The sequence below is a fragment of the Mustela erminea genome, chromosome 7 (assembly GCF_009829155.1).
Source record: "Mustela erminea isolate mMusErm1 chromosome 7, mMusErm1.Pri, whole genome shotgun sequence".
In the NCBI taxonomy this organism is placed as follows: domain Eukaryota; kingdom Metazoa; phylum Chordata; class Mammalia; order Carnivora; family Mustelidae; genus Mustela; species Mustela erminea.
Window position 1 is genome coordinate 105037056 of NC_045620.1, and position 15664 is coordinate 105052719.

The 15664-nt window shown below is 46.1% G+C and overlaps 1 protein-coding gene across 1 annotated transcript in view; it reads right to left on the bottom strand.

Annotated features, from left to right (window-relative positions):
* Nucleotides 1-15664, bottom strand: part of MERTK (MER proto-oncogene, tyrosine kinase) — a 113554-nt gene that overhangs the window by 74222 nt on the left and 23668 nt on the right. Inside the window, exon 2 of the mRNA XM_032352766.1 lies at nucleotides 10062-10470. Within this exon, the coding sequence (XP_032208657.1) occupies nucleotides 10062-10470 (409 nt within the window). The remainder of the gene's footprint in view (nucleotides 1-10061; nucleotides 10471-15664) is intronic.

The window sequence follows — 15664 nt, forward strand, 5'->3', positions numbered from 1 at the left end:
TCGTAGACACCCTCCAAGGAACGACACCTTCCCTGGCCCAAAGACGCTGATTTCTTCTGTTGGGCTCACCAGACAGAGGAGAGGTCATGGCGAGAGAAGAAAAGTGAAAGAAGAAAACCATGGAGGGGTCCATCTTCCTTTCCAGCAGCTTGCTCCCTGATACAACTTATTTATCCCAAAGCAAAATAAAGTCCTTGTTGAGGACGAAGACGTAACGCTTAAAAGAGAGCAGGAAGCTGGCAAGGAGTGAGGAGACACCATCTTGGCCCATGGGTCCCATAGGCAACAGGCGGCAGTTGCCAGGATAAACACAGCACAGGGAGTCAGGAGCCAAGCTGCCACAGCGAGGCGCCTAGGCCTGTAGGTTGAACACACGTTTTTAGAATAAACAAGGAACATTAAAAAAAAAAAAAAAATTTATTTATTTATTTGACAGAGAGTGAAAGAGAGCACAGCTGGGGGAGCAGCAGGCAGAGGGAGGAACAGGTCCCCCACTGAGTGGAGAGCCTGATGTGGGGCTCAACCTGAGCAGAAGGCAGATGCTTCACTGACTGAGCCACCCAGGTGCCCCAGGAATTTTAAATTACAACTTCTCCCCAATAATGCCATTTTGCAGATCCCTTTTTGCTTCTGATCAGCAGAGTAACTAAAATATATGTCAAGAGTAGTGTCAATCAGGGGCACCTGGGTGGCTCGGTTGGTGAAGCATCTGCCTTCAGCTCAGGTCATGATCCCAGGGTCCCGGGATTGAGTCCCACATTGGGCTCTCTGCTCAGTGAAGAGTCTGCTTTTCCCCCTTCCTCTGCAGCTTCCCCTGCTTGTGCCCTCTTGCTCATGCTCTCTCTCCCTCTCTTTCTCTCAAATAAGTAAATAAAATCTTAAAACAACAACAACAATGGTGTCACTCAGAACCAGGGGAACCAGAGCTGCCTGGGTTAACAGTACCACCGTATTAGTTCCAAGACCGAATAACATGACTCTCACATGTTACCTGCATTTCCTGATGTGCCAACCTGAGCAGCACACCCACTGACTTAGAATACTATCTTCACCTTTCCCCTCATTCCCGTGTAGGAGTGGTATAATTTTGGAAATGCCCCTGATGAATGAATGTTGCACTTAGGAAAGACTCAAGGGCAAAGAAAGGCCAGGTCTCTCTCCATGCTTGACGGCAGGAACCAAGGTCACGATGTCTATAGGTCACCAGGAGAACATGGGAGGAGACCTCACAGCTCCAGATAAGGGTCTAGCCGACACTCTTCTGATAAACCTCCAGGAATGTCATGGTGACAGGAAGAGAAAAGAAGAGAAGCATGTGTCTAGGATGGGGCACTGTCCATCACGAGTATCACTTGGTAGCTTAATGGTGCCCCCTGCTCTTGGAAGCTCCTGAAGATCCTATGTGGCTGACCAGTCAAGTCTCCTCTGCGGTTCCAAAAAAATACCAAGGTCATGGCTACCGAAGAGGGGGGTCCTTTCCGCATATTTCACAAGTTTATTTATAAGAGGAATCCTTTTCTTGAGGCAAGACCCGGGGGCTGGACTGATGATGAGATCTGACAGGATGAGGACAACCGTGCCTTTGAGGACCTGGCTCTGGGCTGGGGTCTGGGACCCTGGTGTTGTAGCAGGTTTGCCACGTAACTGAGGAAGCCAGGGACCAGAGGGAGAGCGAAGGCCACAGAGGCATGCAGGGCAGAGCCCCAGGAAAGCAGCCCAAGGATGCAAAGTACATCTGTGCAGAGGCCCCAGAGAATTGAGAGAAAACATTAGGGGTAAGTTAATATTTTAACAGCCCAACCTGGGCTGCAGAAGTCAGACACAAAAGGCACAAAAAGTCTAGGAGTACCTTAAGCCAATCAGCAAAGAAGAAAAATCCAGGCCAGGAGTAGAAAAGGAGGGCAAAGAGAACATGATCAAAACTTGCGTCATTCATTATCAGGAAAAGGTGACCAGTCCTCTGGGGAGAAGGGCTATGTGCCTGCGTTAATTAGCAAGTCAGGAGCCATCTTACTTACAGTGCAGGAAAGACTTTCTAAGATAGCTCTAGTTTTTACCTCCTAGACAAGTAAGTAAAAGGCTGCTGAGCTGAAGGCAGGGAGGGGGGAGGCGGACACAGGAGCGGTTGTCCCGGAGCTCCTCCTTCTCCATAAAGGAAATAGCAGGCAGGCTCTAGAGGCTCCCTAGTGAAGGCTCTGAGCTCAGAATAGCAATCAAGGCGTTCCAACAACTGAGTAAGAGGAGTTCCAGAAAGAACACAGGAAGGGGAGCATAACTGAAGAAAATGCCCCAGGAACTGGATATCTGGGTCTTTCCTAATCAGGCCCCTAGGTGGGCAGCACAATGGGAGAGAAAAGACCCACTAAGGGGCTTCACCAGGGAATGTCACCGCTCCAAGATAAAGTGGAGATCCCAGAAGCTTCCAGAGAGAAGTAAAGCAGCACAACCCATTAATCAGAACAGCACCATACTTCTCAAGAACAAATCTGTGAGCGACAAGCAGGTAGATCAATGACTTCCAAACGACAACAGGAAATTATTTTCCTTTTGAATTCTGTATCCAGCCAAACTACCTCAAGGTGAAGGCATAAAAAACAATGACATTTTCAGACACGCAAAATCCACACTAGTAGAGGGTGGGCTCTGTGCCAAAGTTTGGGAGTCAAAGACAAGAAGTGGGGTTGGGGGCCAGGGTATGTGGAACCTGGAGCTCCTGGTGGAAACAGGAGCCACAAGGGCCTCCATGATGGTAGCATGACTGAGCTGTACCCCAGGGTTGGGGGGCAAGCTGGTCTGACTGGAGCAGGAGGAGGGACATTTCCAGGACAGGCAACTCCTAGGAAAAAAATCAAGCCTAGTAATTTCATCACTTTGCGAGAAGATGCTTTTAGAGTTTAGGGACAAAAGAGAGATTGAAACTTAGAAAATTAAGCAAACTAACCAACAAAGAAGCTCTTAAATTGAGGGAAATCAAAAAGCTATAAAGAAGTAAGATGTAATCAGAACCTACTATGTGACTCAGCTGAAAACAGTATTTACAGAGCCACAGAAAACACTGGCTCCTGGGTATTGATTTAACCAGAGCTGGAACATTTTAACAGATGAACTCTGGGGCCAGGCGCGTGCACACACACACACACACACACACACACACACACAACTCATATGGACTGAATATCTCTGAAAGATACCAAAGACGTGGATAACCACAGCTCCTCGCTGGGGAGCGGCTGGAGGCTGGAGTGGAAGAGAGGATTTTTGAACTGTTGGAATATTTTATTTACCATGTGTATGCATTGCTTCCAAGAAGGTATAAAAATCGTGTCAGATTTTGGTCAAATACAAACATCTGAATCAGGGAAAACCAAAGCCACCACACGGACTCAGCCACCGCGTCTAGACAGGAACCACCTGGACAGAGCCCCAGGGCCAGCTGCAAGGACACACAGAGCCTCCCTGTCCCGCACCGCAGACCTCTCAGAGCTAGACGGCCTTGCTCTGGAATGGCTCTTCAGGAGCAGCTAAGTGCTGCAGTGTTCTTAAAAGAAACACAGAGAAAGAGCAAATATTGCACGATTCCCCTTATATGAGGTACCTGGAGTAAGCTGCAGAGAAAGAAAATAGAAAAGAAAGGGCTGGGGGAAAAGAGGATGTGGATTAGGCTTTAACGGGCATGGAGTTTCCCTTTGAGAGGATGAGAAAGTTCTGGGCAGGGTTGGTGGTGAGGGCTGAGTAACAGAGTGAATGCACTTAGTGCTGCTGAACCGTAAGCTTAGAACGGGTTAAAACAGTACATTGTAGCTTATGTATATTTTACCACAAGAAAAAAATTAAAAATGGAAAAAAAATTTTAAAGAACCCCAACTTTTAGAAACCAATAAAGTCCTTCCAGCTTTAGCTCCTGACAACTAAGCTAGAATTTCATTCCCAGTGGGGAATCCTGAGGCTACATAGAAAACATATCAAATCCTTTCCCTTGGCCACAAATTACCCCAATAAACTAAATCTCCAGGCACTGGCTGCCTACAGGAACTGCGGCTTTTGGGTTTTTTTTTTTTTGTTTTTTTTTTGTTGTTGTTGTTGTTTTGTTTTTTTTAAAGATTTTTTTAATTTTTTCTTCAGAGAGAGAGGGAGAGAGAGCGAGCACAGGCAGACAGAATGGCAGGCAGAGGCTGAGGGAGAAGCAGGCTCCCTGCTGAGCAAGGAGCCCCATGTGGGACTCGATCCCAGGACGCTGGGATCATGACCTGAGCCGAAGGCAGCTGCTTAATCAACTGAGCCACCCAGGCGTCCCTTGTTTTTTTTTTTTTAATTTTTTTATTTTTTATAAACATATATTTTTATCCCCAGGGGTACAGGTCTGTGAATCATCAGGTTTACACACTTCACAGCACTCACCAAAGCACATACCTTCCCCAATGTCCATAATCCCACCCCCTTCTCCCAAACCCCCTCCCCCCAGCAACCCTCAGTTTGTTTGGTGAGATTAAGAGTCACTTTGTTTTTACTTGAGAGCTGGTCTCCCCAGTCTTCTGGTCTGATGGCTGGTGATGGCCTGGAACGCTTTACCTGACCATTGAGTGTTTCCGCCAAAGCCAGAGTGTACCCCCAACTTATACCCTCTTTGAGAGACTCCAGGGAAAGACCCTGGCTATGCAGCATCTTGGGATCTGCACAAATGGTTGAGCTACAGTTTCAAGTTGGTATCAAGTTGATATGCAAATGAGGTACTATATGGTCGGTCAGAGAGCCAAGGGGGTGGCCCAGCCCTGTGACTTAAAGTCCTGCAAAGGACCAAAGGAAGGAGTTCTGGAGAAAAGCAGCCTGAGCTGCACACCACTTAGGATGAGGTCAGGAACGTGGCGTATGCAGGGTGGGGGTGCAATTTTTAGGATTAATCCCCAAGCCATCAATGAGGAATACTGCAACCTGCTAGCAGACACCAAGCATTTCCTACACCTATAATAGACATTCAAGTGAAAGAGGAAAAAATGTAAATTGTTAGCACAGAATGGACCCAGCTCAAGAGGGCATCTAGACTTGAAATACCATATCAGTTATTTCTTTCCCTGTATGTGCCCGGGGTGTTGGCATTTTGAAAATAATCTTTAAGGTTTTCCCTTTACAATTTCATTTACATTCTTCTACATGTGTTTCCATTTTACCGCAGCAGGGCACAGTGCTGTATAGAACCACTGAAATATTCTGAAGACGTTTAATTATACAGGAAGACATTCGTAACGTTAGATGAGCGAAACGAGATACATAATCATCTGTGTCATGAAATGTCAATTTCATTTCAGGAATACTAAATTTATATGTGGTTGGAAAAGATTCCTCGGGGTTGTGGGCCAGTTTCTCTGTATGTGTACAGTATTTTCTAAGTATTTAACAAAGTACATTTATCATTATTAAAATAACTTGAGGGGCACCCGGGTGGCTCAGTGGGTTAAAGCCTCTGCCTTCAGCTCGGGTCATGATCCCAGGGTCCTGGGATCAAGCCCTACGTCGGGCTCCCTGCTCGGCAAGGAGCCTGCTTCCACCTCTCTCTCTGCCTGCCTCTCTGCCTACTTGTGATCTCTATCTGTTGAATAAATAAATTTTAAAAAATAAAATAAAATAACTTGAAAATATATACCTACAGGAACTAAGACCAAGCAGTTTCTAAAATCTTTCAGGAACATTCTCCTTCATGATGCTACATCTCCTCTAGTCCTGCCCAAGTAGGGGGGACTTGTACTTAATGCATGTGAACATCTGTCATTTCTACCCTCTCACCCTCAACTGAGGTATGATTGAAAGATGAATTGACTCCTGGGAGATGCCACGTCCTTTCCCCTGATTTCCCCTTCAAGGTCAAGTCTATAATCTGAAGGAAACACCACCTTAACATATTAACACTATCTTAGTACTTCTGCTCCTGACATCAGGTTCTCTCTTTCCCTCTATCCTGTTCACAGGTCCAGGCAGGACACAGACCAGCTCTACCCTCCTTACCTCAACGTCCAGATGTTCATTCAGGCAGTTGTTCTTCCAGTAAGGTGCCTGTAAACACCTTCATGAGCAAGGTTGGCTATTTTTATAACTGGTGAGCAGCTGCCTGTGTGGTGATTTGGGGGAAAAACAGATCTCTACTCCTCGTGTCTAAAATGACGTCACCAGTGATGTGTATATTTTCCTATGTAAATTACTTTATCAAGGTCTTTTCTTCCTTTGGAAGGGAGAGGGCGCCATGATGGCATTGGGCCACCACGGAAAAGTGGGGGGTGGGTGTGGAAGCAATGGAAGAAATAAGAGGGGAAAACTCCACTGCCTTAAGTGCGCACACACCTTAGTGTACACCTTCAACCAGAACGGGTCTTGTTTTAGCGTCAAAGACCAGACACTTGACTAACACTTGTTTTCAGAATGGAGCGTTTGGGAGTGTAAGTGTAGGGTCTGCCCAATGTAGAAGAGGAAATGTGGAACCGAGAAAGACTAAGAAAGTTAAATCACATCCACAATCTTGTCAGTCTCCAACAACCCCCAACGGCTTCCTAGTTAAAGGATACACGTTGGTACATAGTGCTGTGGGGGCCTCAATTTGGGGACCCCGTCATTTTCAAAATTCATGTGAATTCCAGCCTTTCTTATAACACCTTATACAATAATGGCTTCATGTCCTGACTCGAAATACTTTGTGTTTCTCTCCATAATTCCTCTGACCTCTGCCAATATACACACATCTGTATTTTGTCCATTCCCTTAAATACCTGTGGTCCATACAGGTATTATTAATGGCAACCCCAACAAAATTACAGGCTCATGAATTCTTTATTAAATTCCACACATGGAAAGCCTCACACTAATCTTTAACTCTTTACTGGGAACCAGAGTAGATTTGTTTTAGGGCCCATGAGATGTGAGAACAGAAGACACCGCAGGTGTGCAAATCAAGCCCCCTGCTTAAGGGTGACAGCTTACTCCCTAGTGACCCTGGACAAGTCACCCTGCTCATAGGGACTTCAGGGTCCTCATCTATAAGATATCAAATTCAGGGTCTCCAACATCCTTCTCTCCTGCCAAGCAATTACACAAATATTTATAATCTTGATTAATTCACGATAATGAATCACTATACAGTTCCTGGGTCACCTGAACATGACTTTAATATAGTTGAAAGATATTAGACTCGGTACTGTCCCCCAAGCTACTTAATTCAGCACAGCATCCACCATTTATAAGAATTCTGAGCACTATATCTGTTTTACGGCTTAGTTTGGAAGTGTGATAAGATTTTTTTTCCCCGCTTCAGAATGAGTTTATGAAAATGAAGCTGAATCCGTGCAAAAATATAACCTTTTTTCTTAAGTTCTAAAGATATGACCCAGGTCCCCTTCTGAACTCTGAAGACACAAATCCCAAGATACGCCACTATGTACTTTAAGTTTAAAAACTCTCCAGTTTAGGGTATTTACTCTAAAGATACAAATGTAGTGATCCGAAGGGACACGTGCACCCGAAAGTTTATAGCAGCAATGTCAACAATAGCCAAATTACGGAAAGAGCCTAGATGTCCATCAACAGATGAATGAATAAAGAAGATGTGGTATATTTATACACACACACACACACACACACACACACACACTGGAATACTATGCAGCCATCAAAAGAAATGAAATCTTGCCATTTGTGACGACATGGATGGAACTAGAGGGTATTATGCTTAGTGAAATAAGTCAATCGGAGAAAGACAACTGTCATATGATCTCCCTGATATGAGGAAATAGAGAGGCAACGTGGGGGGTTTGGGGGGTAGGAAAAGAATAAATGAAACAAGGTGGGATCGGGAGGGAGACAAACCATAAGAGACTCTTAATCTCACAAAATGAACTGAGAGTTGCTGGGGGTAGGGTGTAGGGAGAGGGTGGTGGGGTTATGGACATTGGGGAGGGTATGTGCTATGGTGAGTGCTATGAATGTGTAAACCTGGCAATTCACAGACCTGTACCCCTGGGGCTAATAATACATCATATATTTATAAAAAATTAAAAAATTTAAAAAAAAAAATCTCTCCAGTTTATGTCCTTTGGTATCATTTCATGGCCCCTTTGAACACACCTGAAGCGCTGGTCATGGAGTCCAAACTCATCTCTTTGGTAAGAAGGCAGCTCACCCATCGTCTCCTGGCTGGCTAGTGGCAGGACCCTTGTTCAGGACTCCCAGCCCAGAGAGTCAGCAGGGTAGTGCTTTCCTCCTAATGATACCTGATGAGCCCAATGTGTCAGCTTTCTGTTTCTTTAAGCCTTTAAACTGTTCCTTAGGGGCACCTGGGTGGCTCAGTGGGCTAAGCGTCTGCCTTCAGCTCAGGACACGATCCCGGAGTCTCAGGATAGAGCCCTGCACGGCTTCCTGCTCAGTGGGGAGTCTGCTTCTCCCTCTGCCCCTCCCCCTGCTCATGCTCACTCACTCTCTCTCTCTCTCTCTCTCTCACTCTCTCTCAAATAAATAAAATCTTTAAGAAAAAATAAACTGCTTCTTATTCACTATTAAATAGTGATCTCTCATCAGAAGCTGTGTCCATAGCATGGTAAAACATCTGTGTTTTGTAGTTGATGGATTAAAGTATGTAGTCAAGTCTCCTGAGTGGTCTCAGCCACTGGCTGAGAATGGCAGCCCGAGAGAACCAGCCCGAGTTTAAATCAACCGGTGGAAAATATGAAAGCTGTGTTCTTTACTTTGATGCTAACGAAGCCTATAACTTAGGAAAAAAAAAAAAAAAAGGGTGTATCTTGTGGAAGTATGGACACACTCAACTCAAACTGGAGTTGTTAGCCTTGTGGCATCTCTGAGGCAGCTTTCTGAAAAGGAAACAAAATGATTCACCAGAAGACATGACATTGTCTCAGACAGCCACGAGTATCAGGCCAGAGAAAGTGAAAATGTCCCAGATCAAAGAGGGCTCTGCTCGGAGTGGAGGAATCCCACGGAAAAAGGCATTTGCTCCAACTGTGTGCCTCTGACCTCGTTTGGAGCTTTCTAGGACCACAGGTCCACTGAACTCCAAAGCTGTACACGCAAGGAGACTCTGACTCAAAACCAAACCAAACACCCAAACCTCTTCTAGCGAAAGAGGAGAGATTAGAAAATAAAAGAGGGAGTGTGGTGAGGGGAAGCAGCTGGCTGTCTGCAGGATGTTGAAAATACGATGACGCAATCCTCGGGACAACAGATTCTTCCAGATGTACATGCTGACTTGGCTTAGCCCTGCCAACCCTCCCCCGACCAACGCGTTCGGCTGGCCCTTGCCAAAACAGAGTGGAACACAGAGACAGTGACCCAGGTGGCTTAAGGTTTTCTCATTTCCCCAGCCTTTACAGACTTTCCAGCTTTTTCCCACCCCAACAGGCATGAGGGCTACGTCAGCGCCACGATCTGCAGAAGCAGGGGATGCTGGGGACAGGTGGGGGAGAGAGGGGGGATAAGGCCAATGAAAGGGATGGGAATGTGTTCAAAGCTCCACGCCCATGGGGTAATTTAGATGTCTCTTTACACCCGGAAAGAAACAGTGTTCCCGGGGTGCCTGGGTGGCTCAGTTATTAAGCAGCTGCCTTCAGCTCAGGTCATGATCCCGGGGTCCTGGATCGACCCCCACATTGGGCTGCCTGCTGTGTGGGAAGTCTGCTTCTTCTTCTCCCATTCCCCCTGCTTGCGTTCCCTCTCTCACTGTGTCTCTCTCTGTGTCAAATAAATAAATAAAATCTTAAAAAAAAAACAACAACAGTGTTCCCACTCACTGGGAAAGTTCTTGAGTCAAGTGGGAGCTTGACATGACTTGCAGGTCGGGGGGGGGGATTCCCCAGAAGGCAGAGCCTCTGATAATCCAGTTTGAGTGGGGCCAAGATCCACATAAAAGAGATCAGCCACACAGACTGTCTGCTGTGAATCTGTACTCTAACGGCACCCGGAGGGCTGCTCACACAGAAACCAAAAAGCCGTCTTTCAACTTAGGAGGTTTTTACTTTTGAATCACAAATAACATAACAACATTCAAAAAGGAAAGGAGAAAGAACACATACCTGAAGGAAGCAATTATTGCTGTAACTTCGTCATCCGGATAAAACTGAGTAATGGCATGATGGGCCCCGACCAACTCCTTCCCATCCTTCCACCAAGAAATAACTGCAATGTCCTGGTACGCAGTAGGTATATTGATGGAGCAATTAAATTTTACATCCTTATGCTCAGAGAGTATTATGTGGCCAATTGTACGATTGAATGCCAGAGGCGGTAGGAGCTTTGACCCAGCAGAGGTCACCCCGGCATGGGCTGCACTCCCTGTAGGCGGTCGTCCAGGCTGAGTTGGTGAAGACATCGTGGCAGGCTGGTACCCACTGGTGTGAGGAAGGGATAACGGCACGTGGTCAGCCTGCAGGCCTCCTGGCAATGGGAGGTCAGGCTTGGTTTCTTCCCTCACCTCTGCCACAGCTGCAAAACAGAAATCTGACTTTTAGCCCTTTTTTTTTTTTTAAGATTTTATTTATTTATTTAGCAGAAGGAGAGAGATCACAAGTAGGCAGAGAGGCAGGCAGAGAGGAGGAAGTAGGCTCCCGGCTGAGCAGAGAGCCAGATGCGGGGCTCCATCCCAGGACCCTGAGACCATGACCTGAGCCGAAGGCAGAGGCTTAACCCACTGAGCCACCCAGACGTCCCTGACTTTAAGCCTTTTAAATAATGGGGTTTCCCAAATCGGTTCCCAATCTCTAAGGCCACGATGGGAGAGAACTGGGGTATCCTCAGTGTCCTTAGAAAACACGAGCAGAACGTATTTAACACACGTCTGGATGTATATTCTCATTCACAAGCTCATTCATCAGTTTACTTATCTCCTAAAGAATGTTTAAGAACTAGAACTCCCCCCATCAAAAATTGTTTCCTTTTTTTAATTTAATTTCCTTTAATTAATTTAATTGTTATTTTAGAGAGAGAGCACGTGTAAGCATAAGAGGGGCAGACATGGGGAGGAGCAGAGGGAGAGGGAGAGAATCTTAAGTAGGTTACTTGCTCAACATGGAGCCTGATGCGGGGTTCAATCTCACGAGCCTGAGATCATAATCTGAGCCGAAATCAAGAGTCAGACACTTAACCGACTGAGCCACCCAGGTACCCATTCAAAAGTTTACTTTTTTTTTTTTTAATTGAGATACAACTGACATATTATATTAGTTTCAGGTACACAACATAGTGATTTGATATTTGTATATAATGCAAAATGTTTATCTAGTTAGTTTAGCAGACTACCATCACAACACAGAGTTATAAAATGTTTTTTCTTGTGATGAGAACTTTAAAGACCTACTCTCTTAGGCAGAGAGTATACAATACAGTATTTTGGCTTTTTTACAATACAATACTGTTAACAATAGTCACCCTACTGTATATTACATCACCAGGACTTAACTTATTTTATAACTGGACCTTTGCACCTTTTGACCATTTTTACCCATTTTTTATAACGGCGACTCATTCAAAGTCCTTCATACCCAACTCAACAGCATGGCAGGAAGGTGATGGCCCCTGAGATCACTTTTCTCACTGTCTCCCAGTCACAGACTATGCCACAAATCCAACCAGTGATCTTGCAAAGGCTACTACCGGTTACAAAGACAGGAGTTTACAATTCTTGTGCCTCAACGTGACCCATCTACAGGTATGGGGGAAAACATCAGTCATTCTTGACAGTCATTCGTGACTATGGAATGACTTGGAGCTTCCAGTAAAATGCTAGAATGGACCTGGAAATGTTGATTTCATTTGGCCCACAAGTATTTCTAAAAATACTGGCCCACAATAGTAGTTCTGTTTTTCTTTTTCATAGCACTTCTGGAGCACACATTCTCTGCTGGTGATTATGGATTCGAACACGTTGGCCTCAAGTGCTTGAGACAGGCAAAGAATGGGAGATTCACAGGCATTTTGTGAGTAAGTGACTGGGGGTACCCACTCAGTGGCTGTCCCTCTGCCACACTCAGAATGTCACACCCTCCTGGGCTCCTGCGCACGCGCGCGCATGCGTGTGTGTGTGTGAGAGTAGGGTGGTCTCTGCTTAGAGCTGTGCCAGATTTAGCAAATAGGAACACAGGACGCTTAGTTAAGCTTGAATTTCAAATAAACGACAAGTAATGTTTAGGATAAGAAGTCAACTAAGCACTTATCTGGCCAATGGAGATACAAACAGGAGATTTGGGGGGCAGATGACAGGATCTGAGAATTTGCTCCTCTGGCTTCCTCCCTGCCAAGTCACTCTAGCCTGTACATCTTCCTCAGCTGAAGGTCACAGCTCCTGTTAGAAGTCTTCTCTACGTACTCTTTCAACCCAGTTCGGCTCTCGTAGTTGATGCATTTGAGAACTACCTCCAGGGTGAATGCCAGGTTGGAGAAGAAGAGATTTCACTATAAGAAACCGGGGAAAGCTCACTGCTTCCCTTTAGCCTGAGGTTTCAGTGGCTGTGGGAGAGCAGGGGCCCTCTGCAAGCTTTGCAGAAGACTATGTGGGTCAGCCGTAGGCTGGCCTTGAGCCCAGCCATCCAGATGGATGAGTGTGCTGTGATGGGAGCGTTCATTTATTCCAGGGAGCGGAGGTCAGGGCGACTCTGCAGAGAGGGGCCCCTGCCTCTCCTCTCGCCCCCATGCCAGGCAAATCTTATGCGTGAGTGTAGGCCTGGGCTCTTAGCAGGGAACAGCAAAGCTCTGCCTGGGTCCTATCCAGTTCCACCATCTCCTCTGAATTTGGGGATACTTTCTGCAGTTATGAATGCTCTGGCCGTTTCTTTTATGCCTTCAGACCGTTCACAAGAATGCTCTTTTTCTTGAGGCTTTGAAGCACTTACAATTCACCTTTGCCTCTTAAATCAGCAAACTTGTCTATGGTCCTTATTCACTGATATCCATGGGAATGGGAAGTCAGCGGTACGTCTGGATAACTTTGTTTTTCTTGAAACAGAAAGCAAACAAGTGGAGTGGGAGAAGCAAATAATTCTTTGGTTTGTTTAATTTACTTGAAGACATTTAAAATGCTAAGATAAAGGTAACCCAAGTTGGTAGTGGAAAATTCAAATATTTATAGAAACACAAAAAATATAAAATGGAAACCTGTTTTGTAATCCCAACCCTGCAAAATAACCCCTGATTACAGTTGGATACAGTCTTCAGTTTTCTATGAGCTAAGCAGCTCACCGAACAAACTAAAGGGCCAGCCACCCACTCCGATGATGTCAGGAGAGCAAACCCACCCTGTAATCATTACGATGGCTGAAAAGATAGCTAAGCTCCATGAGTTGAATTGCCAGGAGTGGATACAATGATTCAATTCCCAACCAGTACTTACATAGCACTGGGTCTAAGATTTGCTGTGATAGTCTAATGGGGGACAGAAAGGCACTTGCCCCAGAGGGGGAGCAGCAGAGGGACCTAGGAGTTATAGGGAAAATGGGATATAGCTAACTGGGGGGGGGAGGGGGTTGGTTCTTGACAGTGTCACAGAGGGCTTCCCTGGTCCCTCCCCACCCCTGATTACTTAGCCTCCTCCATTAGGTGCTGGGGCCCCTCCCCTTTGTAACACCTCCTATGATTTCTCATTCAGTTCTTTCTCTCCTATTGGACTGAGAGCCCCAAGAGGCCTTGTACTCGCTCTGTAGCCAGTTCACAGATGATGCTCAAAGTAGGTGTGTTGAATGAATAAGTAAGAGCATGAATTAGAGGAGGGAGGGGGAAGTGGACAGGGTTTCAAGCGGCAGGAGTGGTGGGAAACTGAAGAGAAAGAGGAGGCCCTAATAGTTTGGGAACACGAATGTAGCCGTAGGGTGGCGTTCCCGTGTTCGGAGCAAAGTGATCGAGCGAGTAAATACAGGCTGACCGTGGAGAGCCCCGAGTCCTGTCTGAAGCAGCAACCATTCCTGGAAGGTTTCTGAGTAGGGGAGGGGGAAGGTCATAGCCATACTTGACCCTGGCACTGACATCCGGTTGAGTGGGAGCAAGAGGAGCAGGAAGGAGGCGGCCAGGAGGTGGGGAACCTGCCAGGAAGATTGCGAAGACCTAACCAGCAGAGCGGCCAGGAAGCAGGAAGGATGGGGGGAGGGGGCCAGGGGCCAAACTCACTATCGCCACTATCCTGCAACAGAAAGGTCAGTCCGACACCAAGTTCTTAGGAAGGATGTAATCTCAGAACACCGGGGAGTTCTCTGGAGTGGTCATGATTCTGGCTGTTGCAAGAACAGTACAGGCCAGGAGGGGCTTCTGGTTCAGCTTCCTCACAGGGGGATGGCAATAATGGTGCCCCATAGAGTTGCTGTTAGCAAGAAAGGACGAATTCCTATGTCGGGCTCATAGTCAGCACTCAGTAACTGTTAGCTATTAGTCTTTCTTTGTTCCTTTTTTTTTTTTTTTAAGATTTTATTTATTTACTTGAGAGAGAGAGAGAACAAAGGGAGAGGGAGAAGCAGACCCCCCACTGAGCCAGAGCCTGATGCAAGGCTTGATCCCAGGATCCTGGGATTGATCATGACTTGAGCTAAGGCAGCTGCTTAAGTAACTGAGCCATCCAGCCAGCCAGCCAGCCATCCCTATTTCTTTCTTTCTTTTTCTTTTTTTCTTTTTTTTTTTTTTTTAGATTTTACCCATCATTTATTTGAGAGAGAGAGAAGAGAGCACAAGCGTGGGAGGAAAAGAGGGAGATGGACAAATAGACTTTGCACAGAGCAGGGAGCCCCACAAGGCCAAAATCAAGAGTCAGACACTCAACCAACACAGCCACCCAGGCGCCTCTGTTTCTTACTATTTTCTTATTTTATTGTGAATCACTAAAAACTTGCCACTCTCCAATACCTGAGAGGGGCTGATTTACATGGTTGAGCGCAAGGACTGAACAACTCCTCATGGATGGTAAGGATGGTGAGGTTCCCACTGCACAACTGTGGGGGGCGCTGGTGGGGTTGCCATTCATTTAACGGTCAATGGTGCTTTAGAACTCTGCAGTGCAGACAGGGGGCCCTGAGTGATTACAGATAATGTGAAAAAAAGGCAAAATAACCAATCCCAGGTTTTGGACCCAAGGGCCAGGGCAATGACCAGTCCTAGAGATCATATGTTAAGCTGCTAACTTTTCACTGTTTCAACTACTTCCATGTATAATGCCCCTCCCCCTGTTTTTCCCAGAAAACATAGAAGTGGACCACTTTAAAATTATTGGGGAGGGAGGGAGTTAGGACAGGAGGAGGAGACTAGGCCAACAAGGCTTGCTTATAGAACCAACCTTTTAGTCCTCACCAGCTGTGCTCCTGTTAACTCATCCTTAAGACAGCAAAAGGCAACATGACAGCCCGTTAGATGGACACATACTGAAGACAATGTTTAGTCAGCGTGAGAGATTATTAAAGCCCACAGAGACTGAATGATAATTTGGTCATACAGGGAAAAGCTGGCTGCTTCCTGCTGTTATCTGGGTGTAATTCACAAGAAACTTCACCCTCCCCTCTTCCCCTTTCCAGATTGTTTCCTTCTGTGCACTGGATAAGCCAATGAAATGGGAAGTTCAACCATACCTAAGTAACTGCTACTAAGTAGCCTTGGATAACTGGCCTCCCAGCCAGGTGGGAGAGTAGCTATCCAGCTGTTCCAGCAGCTG